At 41.2% G+C, this 24,487-nt stretch overlaps 2 protein-coding genes across 2 annotated transcripts; one reads left to right on the forward strand and one right to left on the reverse strand.

Annotated features, from left to right (window-relative positions):
• Positions 1-1,153: 1,153 nt before the first annotated feature.
• On the forward strand, positions 1,154-15,378 carry LOC145640176 (uncharacterized). The gene is made up of 4 exons (XM_081691480.1): positions 1,154-1,261; positions 1,371-1,586; positions 14,595-14,858; positions 14,940-15,378. Exons 1-4 carry the CDS (start codon positions 1,154-1,156, stop codon positions 15,180-15,182), a joined length of 831 nt encoding a protein of 276 aa, XP_081547606.1. The 3' UTR covers positions 15,183-15,378.
• Positions 15,379-15,983: 605 nt separating this feature from the next.
• On the reverse strand, positions 15,984-23,001 carry LOC145640177 (uncharacterized). Its single transcript, XM_081691481.1, has 8 exons — positions 22,904-23,001; positions 18,630-20,348; positions 18,438-18,516; positions 17,651-18,051; positions 17,011-17,109; positions 16,804-16,904; positions 16,624-16,688; positions 15,984-16,048 (listed from the first exon to the last, which is right to left on the reverse strand). Exons 2-8 carry the CDS (start codon positions 20,325-20,327, stop codon positions 15,984-15,986), a joined length of 2,508 nt encoding a protein of 835 aa, XP_081547607.1. The 5' UTR covers positions 20,328-20,348; positions 22,904-23,001.
• Positions 23,002-24,487: the final 1,486 nt, after the last annotated feature.

The raw sequence follows: 24,487 nt of genomic DNA on the forward strand, positions 1-24,487 counted from the left end.
ATGGCCAGAACGAAACAGACGGCTAGAAGGTCTAGGAGCCGGCACACTATATCAGTGTCAGCCGATGAGGTTATCCTAGACGGGGAACAGAGGGATTTGGAGGAAAGTAGGTCTGATGAAGAGGCTCCCTCTACTTCCGGGAGGTCGGGGGTACGAGAGGTAGGCGGTAAAGAAGCCGCCTCCTCCAATGAAGCCGACGATGCTGAGGCCGGCGAAGGGTCAAGGGCCGAATCTTCCGGCTCTGACCAAGATAACTTTGCGGCTGACTATCAGCAGCCGCCTAAGGTCGTCGACAACCCCAACCCCAAACGGACTAGGATGCTGCCGAGTAACATTGCCCTACTAAAGAGCGGCTTTAGGGCTTTTAAAGAGAAGCACCGCTTTGGAAGGGGCTGGGACATCATCGTTCCGCTGGCTGACGCAGTAATGGCCTAGAGCGATGACATTGATAATGCAGACCATTACTTTGTCTGCTACGAGTCGATCATCGAAGCCGGCCTCCGGTTCCCCCTCCACACCGGGATTAGGAAAATCCTGAAGGGGTACGATTTAGGAGTTTAGCAGCTCACCCCCAACTCGTGGGTGAACATTCTAAGTTACATCGTCGCATGCGAGCTCCAAAATATAAACCCAAGCTTCTCCGCCTTCACTCACATGCATTATTTGAGCAAGGCCCCAGGCGGTCATGGGACATGGTATACTCTTACTACCTTGCCCCAATATTTGATGAGTTTGGACAAAGTGTCCAAGTGGTCCGGGTGGAAGGACAAGTTTTACTTGATTTCTTCCTTAACTCTGAGGCATAACCGGACACTGCGCCGGTACAACACAGAGCCGGCTCTTCTAGGCCGGAAGTGCCCTCTCCCGGAGCTGTCTATTAAGACCCGGGAGCAAATAATGGATCCGGGATTTTTTGAGACAACAACCGAGCCCATGGGGGATGGGACTCACATTATAGTTCCCAAAAACTGGATCCCCCATCCGGACTTCTTCAAGGATGAGTGCTTCTTGTCAGCCTGCGAGTTGAGTCCCATGTTTCCCAAGGGTAGATTACCTTACATCCGGAGTATTTATTATTTTGTTATTTTATTAATACAAACTTTCCATAATTTCTTCTAACTTGAATTCTATTCATGCAATCGACGCCTTGAAGATGGTTGATCCGGCAAAGACTCCAGCTAAATCGGCGGCGCTGCTGCGCAAAGAGGCTGCACTTGCCAAGAAATCAGCCGTCGATGCAAAAGAGTCTAAGAAAGGCGGGGTAAGACCGCCTGACTTTATATGTGTATATATACATTTTTCTTCTTCTTCTTTCTTTTTTTGTAAGGCAATTTGCCGGTTGGGTATACTTAACCTTGTTCATTTCTCAGGACTCTGCAAAGCGAGTGCCACGATCCTTCTCTAAGCTTCTCAAAAGACAAGGAGAGGATCTGGAGAAAGCTCCGGCTGCGAAGGCCGCCAGAAAGGACCCCCCTCCCCAGACTTATTCTTCTGCCAAATCCGATCGTCCAACGACCGGAGGCAAATCTCCTACTGCGATGAAAATTTTGAGCGAAAGCTCAGAACGCTCACAAGAGAAAGCGTCGGTACCTCTACGGCATCGAAGGGTGGCGAGCCATCTAATGTTGCAGCCGGTGCGGTAACAACTAGGGAGGAGCAGAAGCCTGCGCCCCATCCGGATACCCAAGGTAGGGGAAGGATTGAAATACCTTGGCCACTTGACTTCATGAGAGTCAAGACTAAGGTAGACCCCTCTAGGGGTTCAGTCAGCAGCCGGCAACAGATGAGTGCCAACTATGCTGCCTCTTACTCACAAAGTACTACTTTTGGTGCAGATCTGACATCCGACGAGCCGGATCTTGTAGGTTTCGCAAAACGGATGGTGAGGATCCTCACCCGGTCGGAGAAGAACTACATACCTGACCTGCAGGTAGTGGACTTCGACCGGATAATGGGCCAACTGGCTGAGGTAAAAAATCCCACAACCCCAATACTTTTTCCTTATTTTAACTAATTATGTCATAATCCGACTACTCTTTTCTCAGGTAATGGTGAGAGTGGATGGCCTCCGGGGCCCCTTCAGGCGGAAACAAGAAGAGGTAAATGACGCCAAACGGAGGGCCCTTAAAAACCTCAACTCTTCTGAATATGCTAATTATATGTGTCATTTCAAATATTAAAGCAGTAAAGTTAAAACAGGAGGAGCTGATCTAGAGCTTGACGGCTGCGAACGATGAAGCCACCAGCCGGGCTAATGACCTTGAGCAAAAGCTGAAGGATGCCAAATTTGAGCTCAAGGCATTAGAGGATGCTGATAAGGAAAACACCCAACTTCGAGCAGACGTTTCCCGCCTGGGGGTTGAGATCGTCACTCTGCGAAACAAGCAGTCGGACGAGCTCGCCCAAGAGCAAAAGCGGCTGATGGAGGAGAATGAGCGAGATAATTTGAACCGACAGAAGATCACTTGGAGCCTCCTCTACCCAGATCTAGACTTTGAGGTCTATAAACTCAGGTATGATTACGCCACTGAGGTGTATGATGCCCAAGTGCTGGGTGAGGCTCCTCCGCCTCGCTTCAAGGATTGGGCTGCCGAGTAGGGATATGAAGTTTGTGATAATGAGGAGCCGGCGGAAGATGAGCAAAATGAAGGCCCAACTGGCCAAAATCAGCCAGAGCAGTAGCCTCCACCTCAGCCCTAGGCGGGCCTCCCCAACTTCTGCGGCATTATGCCAACCATTTTCTTTGCCGGCTTGTATGCCGTGTAATATTGTATCTTTACCAACCATGGGGTTGGGTTAACAATTTATTTTTTGTTTCTTCATCGGATGTAACTCCGATTAACACAACTTCTGGCCTTGAGCCATTTTAAATATTTAATGAAGTATTCCGACTCAGTCGGTTGTTTATACATGTTTGTGTTATTTGAATTTTGCATATGTTTGCAATTCTTTAATATTTGCCTAACTTAAAAAAGCATGCGGCAATTTGCAATCCGGGTGCTCTTGCCCCTGGGCGGCTGTGTGGTTGGTTTTATTTCAAATTCATTGATTGGCTCGAAAACACTTGATACTAGGAGAAGTATGGAGTGTTTTTAGGCCAATCAATCACAATGGTGATTGCCCCAAACCAAGTGCACAGCCGACCATTAGAGCGGGTGCTTTAAGCTTCTTACCCAGGCGGTTATATTCCGTCTGGGGTTATCACATAGCCATTACACAAAATCTTTAGCCCCAATTGGGAGAGAGAGTGCAACTTTGGAATAAATAACCTAAGTGAGAACTTCAGCCGGTGACCGACTGATGCCTCAGGGCAGCCGGTATTCAGTAACTTAATCGTTCTTCATAAAATATTCTGGTCAGACGGCTATGAGTTGACCAATTCGGTCGTTCAATTTTCGCCGTCTCCATAGATACGTAAAACCAACGAATAGTCTGTTCTCTGCGACGATTGCACCCGGAGGGGTGTCGCAGACGCCTTTGTCCATGTTGGGACAGGCGATTTTATAAAATAAGCAACCATCCGGCCATTTTGGCCTTTGGTCTTATTTGAGACCGGTTGTATAGCCACTAAGCGTTTTTGTGCTTAGTTTTTAATCGGACCATCCGGCAAACAAGCAATTATTAAATTACACTAAGTATCAAACTTAGTTAGTTAAACAAAGAGTCTGTCTGAGTATTACCCAGGCGGATAAGCAATTAATAAATTACACTAAGTATCAAACTTAGTTAGTTAAACGAGTCCGTCTGAGTATTGCCCAGGCGGACAAGTAATTATAACATTAAATTACACTAAGTATCAGACTTAGTTAGTTAAACAAAGAATCCGTCTAAGTATTACCCAGGCGGACAAGCAATAAAAATAGCAAAACAATTCTGCAAACAAAGTCTGAATTCTCATTAATTGACTTACTGTTTACAAAAAATTACATTTCTAAGAAGTAGTACTTTTTTAAGTTATCTACATTCCAAGTTCTAGGCAGACGCCGACCGTCTGGGGTTTCCAGACGGTAGGTGCCATCCCTGACTTCTTCTTAAATCCGATAGGGGCCTTCCCAATTAGGGGTTAGCTTTCCAGCCTCATTGGCCCTACCGGTTGCCTTCATTTTTCGTAACACAAAGTCGTCGACTATCAAAGGACGCTTGTGCACTTTCTTGTTGTAGGCTCTGGTCATTCTCAGACGGTATATCTCATGGCGCAGGGCAGCGTTGCCCTTGCGTTCCGGGAGGGAGTCCAATGCCAGCCGCCGGTTTCCCCTTTGGCAGTAGTCCGGATGGCCCATAGGACATGAATTAGCTCTTTTGCCCATAAGCCACCGGCTCTTTCAATTTTCTTTTTATGCCGTCTGAGATGAGTTTGTTGAAGGTTTCAACTTGGTCGTTTGCTTGGGGTCTGCAAAACAATGTGAGATACCCTGATCTCCCAACCAAGTCTTGATATGAGGGGTTTCAAACTGAGGACCATTATCAAACACCATAGGCATATGTACCCCAAACAGGGTAATGATGTTCTTCCAGATGAACGAGATGACATTCTTTGCCTTGATGTTCTTAACCGGCTCAACTTCTACCCATTTGGTGACATAATCCACAGCCACCAAAATATAGCGCTTTTCGCCTGGAGCAGGCGTATAAGGACCCAAGATCTCCATGCCCTATTTAGCAAACGGGACTGGGCTGTGGATTGCCGTCATATCAGTAGACGGGCGGTGAATGAGCTTGCCAAACCTCTGGCATTTATCACATCTCTTCACCAACTCTTTAGCGTCTGCTTCAAGAGTAGGCCAGAAGTAATGCCGCCTGGCTCTGACGGCTAGGGACCTGCCGCTTATATGAGAGGCACAGTACCCAGCATGCAATTCTTCGAGAACTTCTTTCCCCTTTTCTGGGGTAACACACTTTAATAGAGGTTTAAGGAAACCCGCCTTGAAGAGTTCTCCGTTTCTCAACTCAAAGTTTGTTGCTCGCTTCTTCATGACGGCTGCTTCCTGTGGTGAATCAGGAAGTATGTCGTCTGCTAAATATGCCCGGATGCCATCCATCCAGGTAGAGCTTCAGTCTAGAATTCCAATGGGCTCTTCATATATGTTTCTCTTTTCAAGAACTTCCCAAAAGACCGACCGAGGCGTATCACAGCAGGCGGATGAAGCCAATTTGGACAACGCATCCGCCTGATTGTTATCCGACCTGGGCACTTGATTCAGACTGAATTCCTCAAGTGCCCCAGCCTCTTCTTTGACTGCCTGAAGGTATTTGATCATAGCCGGATGAGTTGCCTCATATTTTCCCTCATACTGGCTAACGACCAACTGTGAATCAGAGTAGGCGTCAATTTTAGTTGCCCCTGCTGCCTTACACATGAGGATTCCGGCTAGCAGGGCTTCATACTCCGCCTCGTTATTTGAGGCTTGAAACTTAAACCGCAGTGCATATTCAAATCTGTCCCCCTCAGGGGACTCATATATAATTCCTGCACCGCAGCCGTTCTTCGTTGAGCTCCCGTCTACATACACTTCCAAACCTGGTCAATGTTATCCGGTTGCACCGGTCGTGTCATTTCAACAATGAAGTCGGCAAACGCCTGACCTTTCACTTCCTTTCTAGGTTCAAAAGTGATTTCAATACTTTGCATTTCAATAGCCCATTTCAACATTCTATCGGATGATTCCAAGGTAGACAATGGTCGCTTGAGGGGCTGGTCGGTGTAAATTACCACCGAATGGGCCAGAAATTAAAGTTTCAATTTCTTGAAATCCATATACAGGGCAAGGCCAAAATTTTCAACCCTGGGATACCGGAGCTCAGCATTTTTTAGAACATGGCTAACGAAATAGACCGGGAGCTAAATGTCGTCTCTCTCAGCAAGGAGAACAACACTGAGGGCATGATCTGAAACGGCTAGGTACATGTATAACACCTCTTTAGGCAGTGGACTAACAAGCCTTGGCAAAGAGTGCAAGTGTTCTTTCATCTGTTGAAAGGCCACCTCAGCATCATCCCCCCATTCAAGTCTGGTCTTCTTCCTGATTGCTTGGAAGAAGTAAAGGCATTTGTCACCTGGCCGACTGAGGAACCTCCCCAATGCCGCCAGGCAACCGGTTAGTCTTTGCGCTTCCTTGATAGTGCGGGGTGACTTCATGTCAAATATTGCGTGTATCTTCTCAGGGGTTAGCTTCTATCCCCCTTTGATCAATCAGGAATCCGAGAAACTTCCCAAACTCAACACCAAAGACGCATTTCTTAGGATTTAACATAACCCTATGCCGCCTGAGTGTGGTGAAGGTTTCTTGGAGATCAGCAAGGTGATCTGCATGCTGCTTGGATTTGACTATCATGTCATCTATGTACGCCTCCACATTCCTCCCAATTTGATTAATGAAGACCGTATTAATCATCCGTTGGAAAGTAGCCAGCGCATTTTTCAAGCCAAATGGCATCACAGTGTAACAGAATAACCCCTGATCAGTGACGAAGGCCGTCTTCTCTTGATCTTTCTTCCACAGGGGTATCTGATGGAAGCCGGAGTAGGCATCCATGAAACTCATCAAGGCATGCCCGGCTGTCGAATCGACCAGACTGTCAATCTTAGGAAGCGGATAACTATCCTTGGGACATGCCTTGTTGAGGTCTGTGTAATCAACACACATATGCCAAGTACCATTCAGCTTCTTTACAACCACAACATTCGCCACCCAGTCGGGGAAATTACATGGCCGAATGAACCCAGCGTCCAACAGCTTTTTAACTTTGGCATCTGCCGCCTGACTTCTTTCCTCGCCGTGATTTCTTTTCTTTTGCCGGATGGGCTTCTTTTTGGGATCCACGGCGAGTTTGTGGACAGCAAGATCCGGGCTGACGCCTGGCATCTCTTCCACTTCAAAGGCAAAGATTTCTTTGAATTCCTTCAGCATGAGGTGCAGATCTGCACCCAATTTAGCATGAGCAGCCATCCCAACCTTAACCGTAGGCTCGGGACGGCTGTCGTCTAGAGGTATATCAATATGTTCTCCATCCGGTTGGGGACGGAGCTCTGCTGGCCGTTCCCGGTCAGTGATTGCTATTTCTTCTCTTTTTTTACCTCCACCAGCAGCGGTGCCTTTCTTTTCTTTCCGGCTGCTGGTGGGGCTGGGGCTAGGTCGGCATCCTTGACATTGTCAAGGTCTATTGGTTCCTGGCCGTCTGGGGCCACAGTGTCTTTGACGGTTGAGAGATAGCACTCCCGGGCCGTCTTCTGATCCCCATTCAAGGAACCAACAGAGCCGTCATCCCTCTCATACTTGATGAGCATGAGAGAAGGGATGATTACAGCCTTGGCTTCGTTGAGGGTTGGCCGGCCCAGAATAATGTTGTAGGCGGTCAGCTCCTCAACGACCAAAAACTTGACGACCAGGTGTCGCCCTTTTCCTTTCTCACCCAGCCGGATTGGTAAATCAACCCTTCCGACTGGGTAAACCATTCCACCCTCCAAAACTAACCAAGGGGTGGGTAACCGGATGCATGCTGCTGACATTGTATTTCAGCTTTTGCAGGCACTAGAGGCTGATGATGTCTGATGAGCTGCCGGTGTCAATAAGGATACGTCCAACAAGCTGGTTGGCAACCTTACATTCAATGACGATCGGGTCGTCATGCGGACGGCGGACGCTGCCCCTGTCCTTCTTAGTAATTAGGACGTCTGGGAAGGAGGAGCTAGCAGACGCCTGCTCATCATCATCTTTGTCCATCTTTCGAAGATGGCTCTTGGTGCCCTGGATGGTAGGGCCACCGCATGGGAACCCTCCTGCTATTGTGTAGACCGGCTCCTTGTCAGTGTCCGAACTACTGGCAAGCTGGGGTGTCTTAGACGACTGCCCCAGATTCTTCTTATTAGTCCCTTTGGACTTAGAAATGTAGGACTTTAACATCCCCTTGTCATCCAAACGGTCCAACGCCCGTTGAAGGCTGAAGCAGTCGTTGGTGTCATGGCTAACTTCCTCATGGTATTGGCAGAATTTGTTTTTGTTCCTTGATTGAATGGAACTTTTCATTGGATTCGGCTTCTCTAGGGACAGCCGGTCCTTAATTTCCATGAGGATGGAGTTGCAATCCTTATTAAACTCGTACTTAGGAACGTACAATTTAAATTCTTTCTTCTTCTTCTGAGACGGCTGGTCAGAATCACTAACCGTCCAGATTTCTTTTCTTTTCTTGCTCTCTTCTTTCTTCTTGGCCGGCTAAGCAGGCCGGCTGTCTTTCTGTTTGTCAGACTTCTTCGAGTCCCACTGATTACCAGGCGAGGAGATGTCGGTTGCTTGAATATAGCTTTCCGCCACCCTCAGGGCCGCCTATAAAGTGAAAGCCCCTTTTCTGACTAGGTCGAACTTAAAAGTCGACCCGTCTCTCAGACCCTTGAAAAAGTCTGTAAAAGCTACCTCATCAGACACCCTTGGATCTGAATTCTAATCAGATTGAACCGCTTGACATAGGAGCGCAGCCCTTCTCTCTCCCCTTGCTTAATGGTGCTCAAGTCAAGACTTGTTTTCTTAGCAGGGATGCTCATTGAGAAGTTGGAAGCAAACAGGAAGGCAAGCTTCCTGAAACTATCGATGGACTCGGCTGGCAGGTTGCCAAACCATTGCTGGGCAATGCCCTTCAACGTAGCCGGGAAGCATCGACACCAAGTGGCATCATCAAACCCTTGTAAGTACATGAGGTTGGTGTATGCCATGAGGTGATTTTCCGGGTTGGTGGTACCGTCATAGGTACCTACCAACACATTTTTAACCTTAACCGGTTGTGCCACCTCGGTTATCTCCCGGGTGAACGCAGAAGGTTGTTCACCCAGGCGAAGCAGACGAAGCTGCCAGTCCAGTGGCTGGACATTGTTATATGTCGCCTGACCTCCGAAGAAGGTCGGCTACATGAAGTAAGGTGGATACTAACTGTAGACCTGAGAAGGTACATACGGTGCAGTCCTAATCATCTGAGGGCCAGAATAGACGGTATCACTGCCTGTCTGGCTCTCATGCAAGGAAAGTGCATTCCCTGCAGAAGTGTTGTTGAAGCTGTCTGGAAAATTCGACGTAGAAGCCGACTCAGACAACTGTTGATTCCTCTTGCTGGTGATGATCTCCCGGGCATCAAGAGTTGATTTTTTGCTTCCCACCGGCTGTTGAGTTCGGCGGGGATCGTTAGTATTCCTCTTAGGCAGAAGAATTTTGGACCAATCAATGGTCCCGGCTGCCTTCTCCTTTGGATGAGGAGTTGGCTGCCAATCTCTGATTGACTTCCCCTTTTCCAGAGGAGTTTTCTTGGCTGACTGACCCCTACTTGGGCCAGCCCGGCTCTTAGTGATCAGATCTTTGATTTCACCCTTGAAACTTGTCATGAACCTCATGAGTTCGTCTCGGGTGACAGGAGCTGATCCAGCTGCCGTGTGGGTTTCCCCTTCCGGCTGCCCAGGAGGTTGATTTGTGCCCGCCTGGGTGGCACCCCGCTCCAGAGTGTCTTTATGCCGGATGCGCTTGGTTATTAGAGAGCCATCATCGGCTGTATAGGTTTCAACCTGAGGATCTTCATCCTCCTGATCTGTGAAAACTTCCGGGTCATCGCCCAAATGCTTAGGGGGTGGTACAGACTCTTGAACCATCTTTGAGGTACTCTCCCCACAGACGGCGCCAAATGTTTTGGGTGTTTTTGTCCCTCGGGAGAGTTACGTTACAAAGATTGGTCCGGCTGAGTTGTACCTGCAAAACAACGGAGACTCCGGGTGGTTGGAGCTCCGCCTCCGAAGATCAAGTTAGTTACTTGAAAGGGAATAAAGAGTACAGAAATTTAGGTGGGGATCTGCTTGAATTCCAAGCTCAGGTGTTTCTTTGATGAGAGAGAATGTAGGTGTAATAAATGATTGAATGTGTCCCCAAAGTGGGGAAATATCTCCCTATTTATAGGGTCATTGGATAATGTGCCCCTATCTAGGTCACTTGACCTAGATTTTAGTGGGCTGCGCCGTTTTACGGCGCTTCTTGGGATTTGGGCCCTTAAAGGCCGCCATTTCAAAGATTTATCCAAGGGGCCATGTGTCAAGGGGATATTAGGCCACGTGGGCCATCCTGAACTCGACACGTGGCCTCCTCTCATTGGTCCACGTGTCTAGGGTATTTTTACCCTAAACACCTTAATCCCCGGAGAAATTCTGAATAGGCCATTTCATTCGGTAGATTATGAATTTGGGCTTTTTCTTGATTAAATCTCTGGACGTACGAACACAAACCTTCATTCTTACCCTGAACAATCGTAGCCAAATTAAGGCTAGTCTTCCTTGGCGGGATATTGTATGAAAAATTTCCAACAAATAACATGCTTAAAGTAGTAAAGCAGTTGATGCATCCGGCCGGCAAGCTGCTAAACCAATCTTGTGCCACATCCCTGAGGGTGGCCGGGAAACACCTGCACCAAGTGGCATCATCCACACATTGCAAGTACATAATATTACGATGCGTAGTGACATGCTCTTTCGGGTTTCCCGTACCATCATAGGCACCCACAAGTACACTTTTCACTTTCGCGGGCTAAGGAGTGTTTAGGATCTCTTGAGAAAACGGAGGCGGCTTCTCTCCAAGGTTTAGCATGCGCATCTGCCACTGAATGGGTTGTGGCTGAGCAATTGGTCCGGCCAGGTAAGTAGCCTGGTCGAACGGCTGGCTGAACTGCCCATATTGTCCAAAGACAAGAGGGTTAGTCGGCGGAAAGTGTTAAAATTCTTGAGAGGCTGATATTGAAACGGCTGCACTGGAGCAATTGGAACTGGCGTTTGAGTCCGATGAGCTTGACTCCCACTGGTCCTGGCCGTGCTGGTACGCTTGGAGGAGGTATGGTTTGAGAAATCATCTGGCATTGAGGGGGTAGAGGCTATGTCCAAATAGGCTATCTGTTCACGCTGCTTGTGCCGGAGGTAATCTCTAACATCCTTCCAACGCCGAGACGACTTAGTGTTCTCTTTCTAAGGTCGTCTGGCCTGCCCCCCGGCCGACTACGATTTGTCAAGGGGTCGAGACATATCTTCCCTCGGCACCCTCAGCACACGCTCATGCCAGCTGTATGGGGTATTCCTAGCATCTTCGACATTGGTCGCTTTGCTCTAGGTTTTCTTTTGATGGCCCTCTCCTTCTCTCCTGGGCGGATGCCTAGAAGAAGATGGCCACTTAAACTCCATTTCCTTTCGGAGCTTGTTTAAAGCAACCAAGAGTGAACCAATAGTTACTGGGCGGTCCTCTTCCTCTTGGAATGAAGCAGTCAGAGGGTCGCGAGAATGAATTGTTGTGACTATGTTCTCAACATAGTCGTCCTCGTCGGGGCGAGAGCCGGCACCTGGTGTCTGTCCATCCATTCCATAACGGACGAGTATCCCCACAGACGACGCCAAATGTTTTGGGTGATTTTTTGAATCCCTCGGGATACTGGTCACGCTCTGATCTGGCAATGGGATGCGGACAGCTGCAAAACACGAATCTCCGATTGTCGGAGATTTGCCTCTGACAATCAAGTTAGTGATCGAAAACGGAATAAATGTAGAGAGAGAAAGTAGAGAGAAGTTAGAGCTTTTAGTGCTCTATTAAATGTTATGTCATGATCCCTCCCTCCCATCTACAATGATTAGGGTATTTATAGGGCTGGGGATTTGTGCCCTTTAGGGTAAGTGACCTAGAATTTAAGGCCATTGATTGGCTGCGCAATCATCGAAGGACATGTGTCCTCTGAGGCGCCGTTTTGCGGCATTCTAGCTACTTTTGGGCCTCCTTATGTAAGGGGCCTTTATGACCTATTAGATTTCAGGTGCTCTCCTTGTTCATAATACGTGTCATCTTCCTGTGGTGACACGTGTCGCCCATTTATTGGGCCACGTGTCATCATTGGATTGGACCACGTATTTGGGGTATTTTTACCCTAAACTGTTATTGTATTTAAGTTTGGCCATATTACTCTAGTGTATAAGGAAAAAAAAAAACAATATGAAGTCTACTACAAACCTCCCCAATCTTTAATTAGGTCTAGAATAGCAATATTGTGTATTCCCTATGTTTATGGTAGGCAATGGCTAAAGCCTAATGGCATTCGAGACTAGGGCTTAGCACGGATTGGATATTTGGATCCGAAAAATCAGTTATTTGATATCCGTATCCGTTTCAAAAATTTTCGGATATTTGAATATAAGGTATTTGAAAATTTCGAATCGAAAAGGTCAGATATCCAATATCCGAACATTTTAACAAATAAATACACAAAATAGAGATTTATTGGGAAAACTGATTTGAACAATTAAATTCAAAAAATAGAAAATCTAGAATCAGCTAACCCAATACAACACAATGTAAAACTAATTATATACTTCCTCCATTTCTATTTAGTTGACGCGCTTGATTTAGGCACATATTTTAGGAAGAGGAGAGAGAGTGAGAAAAAAAAAAAAAGTGAGGTAGTTTGTAAATACAAGGTAAAAAATTTACCTCAAAAGGAAACGTGTCAACTAAAAAAAACTTCCTAAAAAAAATACATGTCAACTAAAAAGAAACGGAGGTAGTACATAAAAAATCATTTAAAAAAGGAAAAATGGAATCTAAAAATCCAACCTTTGGCCGGTCTGACAATAAAAATCCAACCTTCGTTTAATCTCACAAAAACCCAACCTTTGCCCCCCACCTTCTTTGACAGATCCATTTGACCTTGAACCTGTTAAACAGGTTAAATTATTTTTTTTTCCTTTTTTTTTTTCCCTTTTTTTTCTTTCTCCTTCCTCCTTCCTCCTTCTTTTCACTCTCCTTCCCCTCCATCTTTTCCGGTCACCGACACAAAACCACCCAACCACGACCACCCAACCCCCTCCCCTTCAAAAACCGACCACCCAACCCCCTCCCCTTCAAAAACCAACCACCTAACCCCCTCCCCTTCAAAAACCGACCACCCTAACCCCCTCCCCTTCAAAATCCGACCACCCTAATCCCCTCCCCTTCAAAAACCGACCACCTAACCCCCTCCCCTTAAAAAACCGACCACCCTAACCCCCTCCCCTTCAAAAACCGACCACCCTAACCCCCTCCCCTTCAAAATCCGACCACCCTAACCCCCTCCCCTTCCAAAACCGACCACCCTAACCCCCTCCCCTTCAAAAACCGACCACCCTAACCCCCTCCCCTTCAAAATCCGACCACCCTAATCCCCTCCCCTTCAAAAACTGACCACCTAACCCCCTCCCCTTCAAAAACCGACCACCCTAACCCCCTCCCCTTCAAAATCCGACCACCGTAATCCCATCCCCTTCAAAAACCGACCACCTAACCCCCTTCCCTTCAAAAACTGACCACCGTAACCCCCTCCCCTTCAAAAACCGACCACCCTAACCCCCTCCCCTTCAAAATCCGACCACCCTAACCCCCTCCCCTTCAAAATCCGACCACTCTAAGGTGGTAGTGGTGGCAGGGTACGGTGGGGATGGGGGTTCTATGTTTTTTTTTTTCTTTTAATTTTTTTTTTAAATAATTAAAAAAATAATTAACCAATTAATAGCTGACACGTGGCATGTAACTTACAAAAACCGGTCATCAACAGGTAATGGATCTGTCAAAGAAGGTAGGGGGCAAAGGTTGGATTTTTGTGAGATTAAACGAAGGTTGGATTTTTATTGTCAGACCGGCCAAATGTTGGATTTTTAGATTCCATTTTTCCTTTAAAAAAAACAAAAACAAAGTAAAAAAAGTACTCCGACTATCGACGCAAGCTCGACGACGACATCGGGTTTGTAAGCCAAGAAGCCTGGGCGAATAGTGGAGGTCAGTGAGCGTGAATCATTAGAGGAGATTTAGTACACTAAGAGAGCCCACTAGGTAGTTGAGACATTGGTCAATGCCGGTGAAAAAGATCTGAGAAAGTGAAACAAAGAGTTGAGATTTAAATGGAGATGATAATAGAGGAGAAAAAGTTAGAGAGGAGAGTGAGAAATTTAAATATGAAAAGGAAAGGTGGGGAATGGCGTGGGGTAGTTATAAGAAAAGGAGTATAGGGTTTGGTGAGTGTCGGGAGTTTTTTTTTCACAGTATAACAAATGGTTTTGTTCAGATATCATTCGAATATCGAAAATCCGAAAAATTGGATATCCGTATCCAAATTTTTTCGATCGACTATCCGATCCGAAATTGAATTTTGGATCGGTATCCATAATTTTCGGATCAGATTTTCGAATAGTTTTGCTCAATCCTACCCATTGTTTTTTTTTATTAGCTTTAGCTTGGTACTCCTGACTCTTGAATTGCTTAAATATGACTTTCACGGTATAAATGGACTGTAAATATTACGGAAAAAATTGAAAAAGTTAAAGAAAGGAAATACAGGCCTCTTCCGTTGAGGCAAACCAAGCCAACATGTGCCGGAGTTCAAGGGCATAATCAGCTTTGTCGTCCAACATTACAACACTATTTACAATTACAAGTACACTTACTGTTACAATGTACTAATATATTTTGTAGGTACGTATTGCCCCTTACAAATATAGATTTAACAAGGGAACCAGTTCTATTAGCCTACAAAACCTCGACTTGACATAAGCTTTCTCCAGCTTTCTTCAGCCAGGCAGACCAAAAGGGAAAAAAAGGAAGCTTGAACAAGGTGAAGGGTCTGCTGCTGCTACTTCTCAGGGGAAAAAACAAAAGATCAAAAAGCAATGTAGAAACTGTGGTGGGTTTGGACATTATGCCAAGACCTGTAAGCAAGGTCCTGCACCAGAAAAACCACAGCAGCCTGCACAAAATCCCAAAGGGGGAAGGCCACAGCTGCAGACAGCTTGGATGAAAGAGCAAAGGAAGAAAAGTGAGGCTAAAGCTGCAAAACAGGTATATACATGAAATGTTGCATTCATTGTATGTGTTTTAGGTTGATGACTTATGTTTTTTTTTTTTTTTTTTGAAATGCAGGCTGCATTGACAATGCCAAAACCACAGGCTACTACTGCAGCAACATCTTCCCAGTTCTCAGCAACTGCCCCTGCATCATCAGCACCCTATCAATCTCTGAGTCAACCCACTCCTAGAGGCAGAAAAAAGAGCTCAACTCAACCCCAACCAAATGAGTCTTCATCTCAGCCAGCCCAAGCAACACAACCAAGGCCCAAGCTGCCAGTTACCAGAAGCAGGACAAAGAATTTGAACAGCTTGTAATAGTTTAGAGAATATGTACTTCATGAACAGCTTAGTTTTTTAAGTAATTTCATGTGTGTAGTTGGACAACTTAGTTTTTAAAGGTCAACATATGTAGTGCTCTTTTGCTGCAACACTTTCTCAACATTTTGTATGCATATGTAAATATGCCTTTTGCTACTACAATGAATGGGAATGACTAAATTAAGCACTACAAGTTAGAGCAACCTTTTCAAAATATTTCATTTCATTTCATTACGCAAAATATTCAAATACATAACATGATACCTTAACAAAAGCCATAAAACATTGCCTAAATTGACTAATGTCCACACTAATCCTAAGTTCTAGCAAAATACAAGGACATAACCAAACCTAGGAAACAAAACACAACAACACCCATAAACATAGTCAAATTCTTTGATGATCCATCATTTCCTTGACTCTCCATGCTCATCTTCTTCCTGTCAGAATTCAGTGCCTTACACTTGATCTTCAAGGAATCAATTTCATTCAACAAGCATCTCCTCTGCCCACTCACATCATCTACTTCCCTCTTCAAGTCATTTATCTCACCCTTCATCAATTTCTTGTCAAGTATTAAGTTGTTAATCACCTCTGTTTGCCATGGTGTTCCATCTGGCTGATCCACCCACTCAAAGGCTTTACAACCCCTTGTCTCTGTCACAGGGTCATAGAACTTGCACGACCTGAACTTGCGTCCCGGATTCTCCCTAGTCCAGGAAGTAAGCCTCGCCATGGGTACTCCGCATTGACATTTTTTTTCTTTTGATGGTGAATAGCTTACGGAAGACATTTCCTTCAACAATTGGCAAGCACCATCATCAACATTACTCCCAGTTGAACAAAATTACCATTGCCATACCCTAATTATAATAATCAATTCAAATTTAAAAAACCCCAATTCAATTGAAACTAACAAAAACCCTAATGTTAAAAGTACGAAATTGGGGTTCAATTCTTAAGTCATATCCACAATTACAATCAAACATCACATTTGCGACATAATTCAGACAACAATTTGCAAAAATTTGCTACAAAATCATCTAATTCGAGATTTAATTGAACATCGTACCTCCTTCCAATTTCTGTCTCAGTGAACTTTGTTAATTCAGCACAAATATCAAACAAGTCGATGCTGGGAATGCTAGGGCACACTTAAATTGAGTTTTTTGGAACCAAATCGAAAAAAAAAACAAAAATCTGTTGATTTTTTGGAACAAATTGGTTAAAAGGGGTATTTATAACGGAAAATCGAGGAACAAAGGGGTAAATTTCAAAAAGTAGCCGTTAGAATGGGACCCACATCAACTTTCCGTCACCGGAGTCAGGTGGAGGTGGTAAAACCTATATTTATTTTTTTTATAAGGTGGTAAAGTAATACTTTTTTTTTGGGAGGTGGTAAAAGAGATTTTAGTGCTTTTGTAAGGTGGTAAAAAACAAAATTTCCTAATTTTTTTCTCCTTGTGAACTGTACTTTTAGGAGGCGAAAGGTTGTGGTCATCCCTGGGAAATACATGAAATAAGAAATGTATAAAATGACGGCAAATAAATACTTACAAAATAAACAATAAAAATAAAATACAAACATAAATAATAAGAATTAGAAGTGAGGATATACTGCTTAGTCTCAGAGACGAGATTGTTCTGGCATATCTCTGAATCTGGGATGTGCTCATCATTCCTCTTTACAGAAGAAACACCATTATTTCCAGTTAATTCCTGTTGGTTGACACAGTTAATTAAGGTTAATAACAATGAAGCATTTCCATATAAAACCAAAGTCTGTCCACAAAAAGTTGAAAAAGGTTTGAGACGGAATAATAACCATAATTTTGCAGAAACGAGTGCAATCCCTTGACATCATGGACAACCACTTCTTTGTTGCTTCCTCGATCTTTTTAACATTTTCAACTGCTACTCTGGCCTGAAGCAATTATAAAAAAGTGTACTGAGATTTTGGAATGTTCATTCATGCTTTCAGTTTCTGGCAAGAACGTTTAAAATTATGGACAATACCAGCATTAAAGGTATGCATGTTCTAACCTAATAATATGTACACCCAAAATTTAAGTACTTACATATATACAACTAATACAAGTATGAATGAGAAAGTCATGTTCATTTTGGAATAGAATTACATCACAACTATGTTTACCCTTGTACTTACACAACTATGGCCTATTTCTAAAATTTGCAATCACAAATTTCAAAAATGGATTAAAGCAATTAAACCCTGATCCCGGAGCATCCAACAAAATCTTAAATGAGCAATGCTATGCTTTTCAATGTTACTACATCAAAATAACACTGAAAACTCACTGAATTTCTTGTGCAAGACCAAAGATATTAGATGTTAATATGTGAACATACTTCCATAGAGAATTTCAAGCAAGCCTTTTATTCTAGCTAAACAGCATAAATTAAATAAAATAGGTCTTACAAAGAACTTCGAATTGTCTATTTACCTTGTATTTGTTATGTCTAGATGTAGAGCACGTTAATGTATCTACAACCATTTCTTTCATTGAATGCAAATCTGACAAAAGTTTCGATGCAAGGCGTTCAATATCGATCATCTGCTGCTGTGAGAATGCAATGGCATTTTTTGAGCAACTTTGAGAACTGCACACACTGGCAGCAGTTACTGATGAAGAAGCCCGAGGACCATTAACAGTGCCTTTCATAAGATAATTTTTTCTCTCAAATTTTCCTTTCTTCAGTATTTGCCTACTATTGGCTCTGATCTCAGTCGTACGTAATGCCTCCAGTCTTTTTGATGTAATGATAATCTGAGCTTTTTTAAAACTTGACTGTGAAGATGAATTGACCACACAATTCTGCTCAGGGAATAGTTTCTCCTTGCTAGCTATAGAGAAGAAGTACAAAAAAAATAATTTAAAAAAAAAAAAATCAGGCGCCCTGAAACTGCTAAAGACTATGAAATCTAGTTTATTTATTATGACGCAGAAAACAATATTTAAAATTAATCAAAGCATGATCGTCCACGCTGGCTGCCTGATCTTTAAGCTTTCAAGAACTTTGTTGTGATTCCATTGCAGTCTATTTAAGATACACCACAATTGAGAAGCTCTGAATCCTAGCAAATCTTTTAACTTTTAAGCTTAAATATACAAGTAATTTTTTTAATTATGATCAACAAATTAGAGAATAGAACTAGTTGATAGACCAAAGTTCAAAATGTTTCATATTTAAGCTAATCAATAAAAATGGCATATGCTTTTATCAACTTACAAAGACTCTGAGTATTGTCTTGTATTTCAGCACTATTCAAAGCCCTGCGTAATCTTTCTTTAGAATTTGGAGAAATCGACTGCAAAGAAGCAAAAATTTATGTTAAACAGATTTCAGTAATAGATTTTAAGTACAAGGTACTACTTTTCTTATTAGCCTCCTTTATGAGGCTTAGTTTGGGGATTCAGTCACCTTTCGGGCTGAAAAGAGCCTTTCAGGAGGTTGCTGCTCCAGCTTGTCTATGCAGCACTTTTCAGTTACTGCAGATCCAGTCTGTTGGTCAATAGCATTGCAAGGCTTCGGAGAACAGGTTAGAAGGATAATAGCATCATTACGTAACGAAGATTGCTTGTCTTCGACTGCAGACTTAACATTGCACAAAGAATCCACACTATGGATCAAAGGCAAATGATTTTCATCGTGCACTGCTACTTCACAGTTCTTGACACCTCTTCTTATTGCTTTTGCTTCAGAACCTTGACTGTCATCCAAAGATCTACTAGCTTCACCATTAGTAATAAATTCAGTATTGTGACAATAACTCTTTGGATCCAGGGTAGATGCTGGTACCTCTTCAGTAATAGCATCAAGTATCGACAATTGTAGATCTTCAACTCTAGCTATAGAGGCACCCAGGGAAGCCATACAACTAACTGAAGAAAATTTATTATCACATTTTACCTCAGAAAGGAAATTGGTAGCAGCTTTTGTCACAACTTTTTCAACATCTTTATTTTCATTCGTTGACTCTATTGATTCACCAGGGTAGATGAATTCAGTAGTTTGATAGTCACTGTTAGGAGCCATAACAGAAACATACACCTTTGAGGGATTTCCATCATGTAAAGGTTGGAGATTACAAGGAATATCAACTTGAATATCAGAGCTATCAAATTCAAGTAAACCTGTTTCTGTAGGTTCATCACATGCCATAATATCAGTCATGTCTTCCTCTCTACTGACTTCTGAGACACAAGATACCAAAGGCTGATGACTTACAACTAACGAATTATCTACCTTCATAACATCTTTAGTATCTAGAAATTCAGATATTAGTGGATTCTGAAGCATATCACTATCCAGATGTTCACATGAAACTTGATTGAGATCACATTTTGAGTTTCCAGAAGCTACAGGGTGCACTAGATAATCACATTTTGGATATACTGAATATGTATCAAGAACCTGATCTGGATAGCAGTGTTCAATAGCTTTTACGGATTCACTAACAGTATATCTGGGGTCATCACTAAAAGTTAGGCTTCTGGCTTGCAATTGTGAGTAATCATGTAGATCATCTTCAACTTTGTTATTCAATGGCTTGCAGATTTTGCTGCTGACATCAAGTAAATCTAGATTGGCAGGTGTGCCCTTTGACCTGCCATCTATAGAGTTAGTTGTAGACGATATAGAGTTGCACTTAATATCTCCTTTCTTTTTAGGTTTTCTTTTCATGAGCACCTTGCGCTTCAAACTACCAAGAGTTTCTTTAAGATCAAGACTGCCCTCTTCATTTCGATGGTCATCATCTTCCTTTTTAACAGTTGTCAAATCAATAGATCTTGCAGCTTTCCTTTTGTGACGTTTGCAGTTGTTTTTGATCTGCCTCAATGTCATTGCACCAATATCAAACCCATTCTCTTCTTCTATAGGCTCAACCTTAACCTCAGTCTTTACTTCAACAAAATCACGAGGCACAGCCAGTGATCTGTCAGCTTTTGGACATTCTGTAAGTGAATCATGCCATTTTGAGTCAAAGGAAGAATAAATTTCTTCAATGCTCTTCAACTTGAGCTTCGGATTTCCTCGAGCAAGATTTAGGACTTTGATTATTTCACCACCTTTAATAATTGTGAAAAAGTGTAACTGAGTACAGCCTCTTAGCTCCATCAACTGTTGTAGAATGTAAGCCTATCAAATTAGAGGAAGACTGAGAATCTTATCCCATACCAAGTAACCAACAATGTGCAGTTGTGTCACATATAGCTATTTCCAATAATACTTATCCACAACAAATTTACAATAAGAATCTAGATATAATGGAGAAAAAGACAGCAATACATACATTAGAGAGACTATATTGAAGCACATCCAATACATTATATAAAACAACACATTTTTACATGCAAAACACTTTCCTTAGCAATAAGGTGAAAAGGCAGTGCATAAACATATTATCTAGGAAATACAATAACAAGTGAACATAAACTGGTGAAAACTTTTAAGGTAAATGTTGCAAAAGCAATGCAAACCAAAATACGCACAAGACCCTCCAATACTGAAATATTTGGACAGGCAAGTTTAGGAACCTTTGTACACAAATAATCAAGCCTTGTAACATAAACACCATTTAAAAGTTTAATTATAATATGCTAAAATTCATTCGATAAGTAAATTAGTCCTTAAATATATTGCAGAAGCAGTGGTGTTTCCATGTAGGATTTTTAATTTTTTTGTTTAAAATGGGAATGTAGGATTGATCTGTATAGAAATTAGTGAAACATAAAGGAAGTGGGTTATTGAGCAGAACATATTAATGCAGCTTGGACACTTGCGGCTTGTTTGGATGGAGAGAAATGGAAGGAAGGGAAGGGGAGGGAAAGGAAGGGATGAGTTTTCCTCCATTTGGATAGCAAAAATGGGAGGTGAGGGAATTGGGAGGAAGAGAAATGGAAGGAAATTATTTCCTTCCACAATTAAGAAACAAATCTTTCCAAATTAGAGAAGATTTGGAAGGAAAACTGGTTTTTAATTTCTCCAGCACCTACGACTATTTGTCGCCTCCACCACAGGCTGTTATCTTCTTCCGCCATGTCCGCCGCCGTCATCTTCTTTCTTTTAAAAATTGATCTTAATTTTTTTTTTCCTTTTCTGAAATTGATTTTAAATTATAAAAATTTCAATGTTGAGATACAAAATTTCTGGTTTTGATCTACAAAAATCAATTTTTCATGAAATCTGATTTTTATTTTCATGAATCAAATTTCATAATAATGATTATGATCTTCAAAAATCGATTTTCTAGAAAATGTTTTGATTTTCGAAAATTAAATTTCAGAAATTTTGGTTTTAATTTTCAAAAATCAATTTTCGGAAAATTATAATTTTCAGAAAATTATTTTCAGAAAAATTGGTTTTGGAAAATCGAGAAGAAATTTTGATTTCCAGATTTATTTTTTTTTTTTGGAAAATTTATATGCAATAAATTTATAATTCCAGAATTTTATATTTTGGAATTTGATATGTAAATTATTGATTTTGTAAAACTGAGAACTTCAATTCATATTATCAAGCACATTCAGCCATAGGTAAAATTCATAAGAACAAGCAAATTCCCTCACTCTCTCTTCCTTCATTTTCTCTGTTATCCAAATGAGGGATTTGGTTTTCTTCACCCCTCTCCTTCCTTCACCTCCCCTTCCTTCATCTTCCCTCCCCTCCCTTTCCTTCCAAAAGTTCTATCCAAACACACTGTTGGTGTTTTTATAAATCCCTCTATAAAGCTTATTAACAAATTGTTCAAAGAACTCTTGTGTTCGCTTGAGCTTGATTAATTAGACAAATTTTCTAGAATTTTCTCTTAATTGTTCTAGAACCATTACTCCGCTAAATTAGCTCTACATATTGGTTTTTTTTTTTTAAAAAAAAAAAAAAAAAAAAAAAAAGATAGTACAACAAGTAGGATACAATTTGTACTGCTATTTGGTCGGCTGACTCAGCTCTTTCTACTCTTTTAAAGTTTTAACTTAGTTCAAAGTATAAGAAAAAAAAAATGCAATAAAATGTTTTAAAAGAGTTGGGAAAGTTGAAAAATTGTTAAATACATTTAGGCAGCCAATTTTCATACTGACAAATCCATAACATCATAAAATTAACATACAATCCCAAATTCAGATCCCCGTAATACAACACTGACGACATGCTGATAAACTGTGAGAAGCGACATACAATTATACAACTATCTCTCTCTAATCAACCGATTATGATATACTCCGTATCCTGAAAACCAATTTGAGTAACAATACCATTGCAACGAGCATAAACACAATCGTCATTTACACAGCTCTTTTTCGATTAGAGATGTATCATAGTCTAATTATCTATAGATCTGATCGGCTATTAGTTCAAAACTAGAAAATCATAGCAATCTATAGCGGTAAATTTCGGCTTCAAAAATTTTTAAAACCCTAAAAATAAGTTTCAAATAATTCTGTGCCCGCCTAATTAAAATCAGGAAAATACAATGAAATCCTGACACTAAACCAAATTAAATAGATCAGTAAACAAATTAAAGGAAAACAAGAAATCGAACTATATTCAGACACCACAAATTCAGAAACCCTAAAATAAAAGTTTCAAACAATATGAGCCAGATAGTCCAATCGTTTGTAATAAACCCTAAATTAAGAGATCAGAAACGAAGGAAATGCAAGAAATCAAAGTAAAAGAGAAGCTAGTAGATGTACCAGCGAAGAAATCTAGCTGCAGAAGAGTTGAGCGTGCTTGAAAATCAGCTCGAAGAGAGAGAGAGAAAGTGAGATGAGGTTTGACTGTTTGAGTGAAGTTCGAGAAGAGAAGGCGGGAGAGAGGGTAGGTATGAAATTTAAGGGGAATAGATCTGCCGCCTTTGGGGTTTTGGCGGGAGTTCAATAGGGGGCTCGAAGGCGGGCTAGCCGGGCCTCGTGTTTAATTATTATACTAGTTAAAGTCCCGTGTAATGCACGGATTTTATAAACTTACTAGCATAGTTTCCGTGCGATGCACGTTTTACAAATCAAGATATTAATTTATTATTTAACTTAATGATTAATAACGGAATCATTAAAATTAACAAATTAAACATTCATCGTTGTATATACACACAAATAAAGACTCGCAATAATGATCAATGGATAAATTAGGAAATGACAATGTAAATACTGTATATACAAATAAACATTCATCATTGTAGTAATACTTTACGATCCCTTAAAAAATAAAATAAAATTTGAAGTTATTCTCGTTTCTAATTTATTTTTTATTTTTCTAAATTGTGGGTTTCAATCCAGTGAAAAAGGCAAACTAATAATAAACATCATGATAAAATATTTTTTTCCTATGAATAAAGACTTTATGTAGGTTTTGCTTACAACAAAAAATTTAAGTTTGAAACTAACTCTATTTTTTTTTATTAGTTGCAACTAATAAGAAATTTTTTATATCCTATAAATAATGCACCCTTGTTACAACTTGCAAGCAAAAGAAACATGGGTAATATTAATAACCAAATATGTTGAACATTAGTATGATTCATATAAATTTTAGAATAGGTTCACTCAAATACCTAGCCAACCCTAGTACATACTACTCATCATGTTTTTTTCAATTAAATTTCTATTTTTAAACCCCGCATATTACCCGTTTTGCATTACCTCGAAAATGACAATGAACATACACACAAATATAGACTCACATAATGACCAAGGAATTAAGAAATGACAATGCAAATAATATTTTACATTTTCGTCAATTATAAAATAAAATTTTACGTTATTCTTATTTCTAATTTACTTTTAATTTTTCCTAATTGTAGGTTTTAGTCTAGTAAAAGAGTCAAATAAATTAATTATAAACACCATAATAAAACATTTTTTCCTATTATAAAGATTTTATATTGGTGTTACTGTACACAAAAATTTAAGTTTGACTTTTAAAAACTAATACTAACTCCCTTTTTTATTAGTTCCAACTAAAAAATATTTTTATATCCCATATATTATACCTCTTTGTTGCAAGTTGATGACAAATATTATTATTCCAAAATTAATTATATATACTATGAAAAAAGATACTCCGTATTATAGTTATAATAAAATTATATATATATAGGTTATATTTGAATCTATCATTTCAAAAAATTGTTAGTAATATATTAGCAAAATTCATTAAATATAAGTTGCCATAAATGAACTTATATCCAAATAGTTTAGATTCTATCAAATTTTATTAACAAAAATCCTGAATCAAAATGGTTTATATAATAAATTTTAACCAAAATTATTGTTCTAAGG

The sequence above is a fragment of the Chenopodium album genome, chromosome 7 (assembly GCF_948465745.1).
Source record: "Chenopodium album chromosome 7, dcCheAlbu1.1, whole genome shotgun sequence".
In the NCBI taxonomy this organism is placed as follows: Eukaryota; Viridiplantae; Streptophyta; class Magnoliopsida; order Caryophyllales; family Amaranthaceae; genus Chenopodium; species Chenopodium album.

Bases quoted from the DNA above. Each gene is read 5' to 3' on its own strand.
- LOC145640176 (XM_081691480.1), top strand. From the start codon at position 1,154: ATGGTTGATCCGGCAAAGACTCCAGCTAAATCGGCGGCGCTGCTGCGC. The intron at 1,262-1,370 runs GTAAGACCGCCT...TTCATTTCTCAG, and splicing joins AAGAGTCTAAGAAAGGCGGG to GACTCTGCAAAGCGAGTGCC. The intron at 14,859-14,939 runs GTATATACATGA...TTTGAAATGCAG, and splicing joins AGGCTAAAGCTGCAAAACAG to GCTGCATTGACAATGCCAAA.
- LOC145640177 (XM_081691481.1), bottom strand. From the start codon at position 20,327: ATGGAGCTAAGAGGCTGTACTCAGTTACACTTTTTCACAATTATTAAA. The intron at 16,905-17,010 runs GTTATTATTCCG...GTCAACCAACAG, and splicing joins CTCGTTTCTGCAAAATTATG to GAATTAACTGGAAATAATGG. The intron at 16,049-16,623 runs GTTTTTTACCAC...TATTATAATTAG, and splicing joins GAAAAAAATTAGGAAATTTT to GGTATGGCAATGGTAATTTT.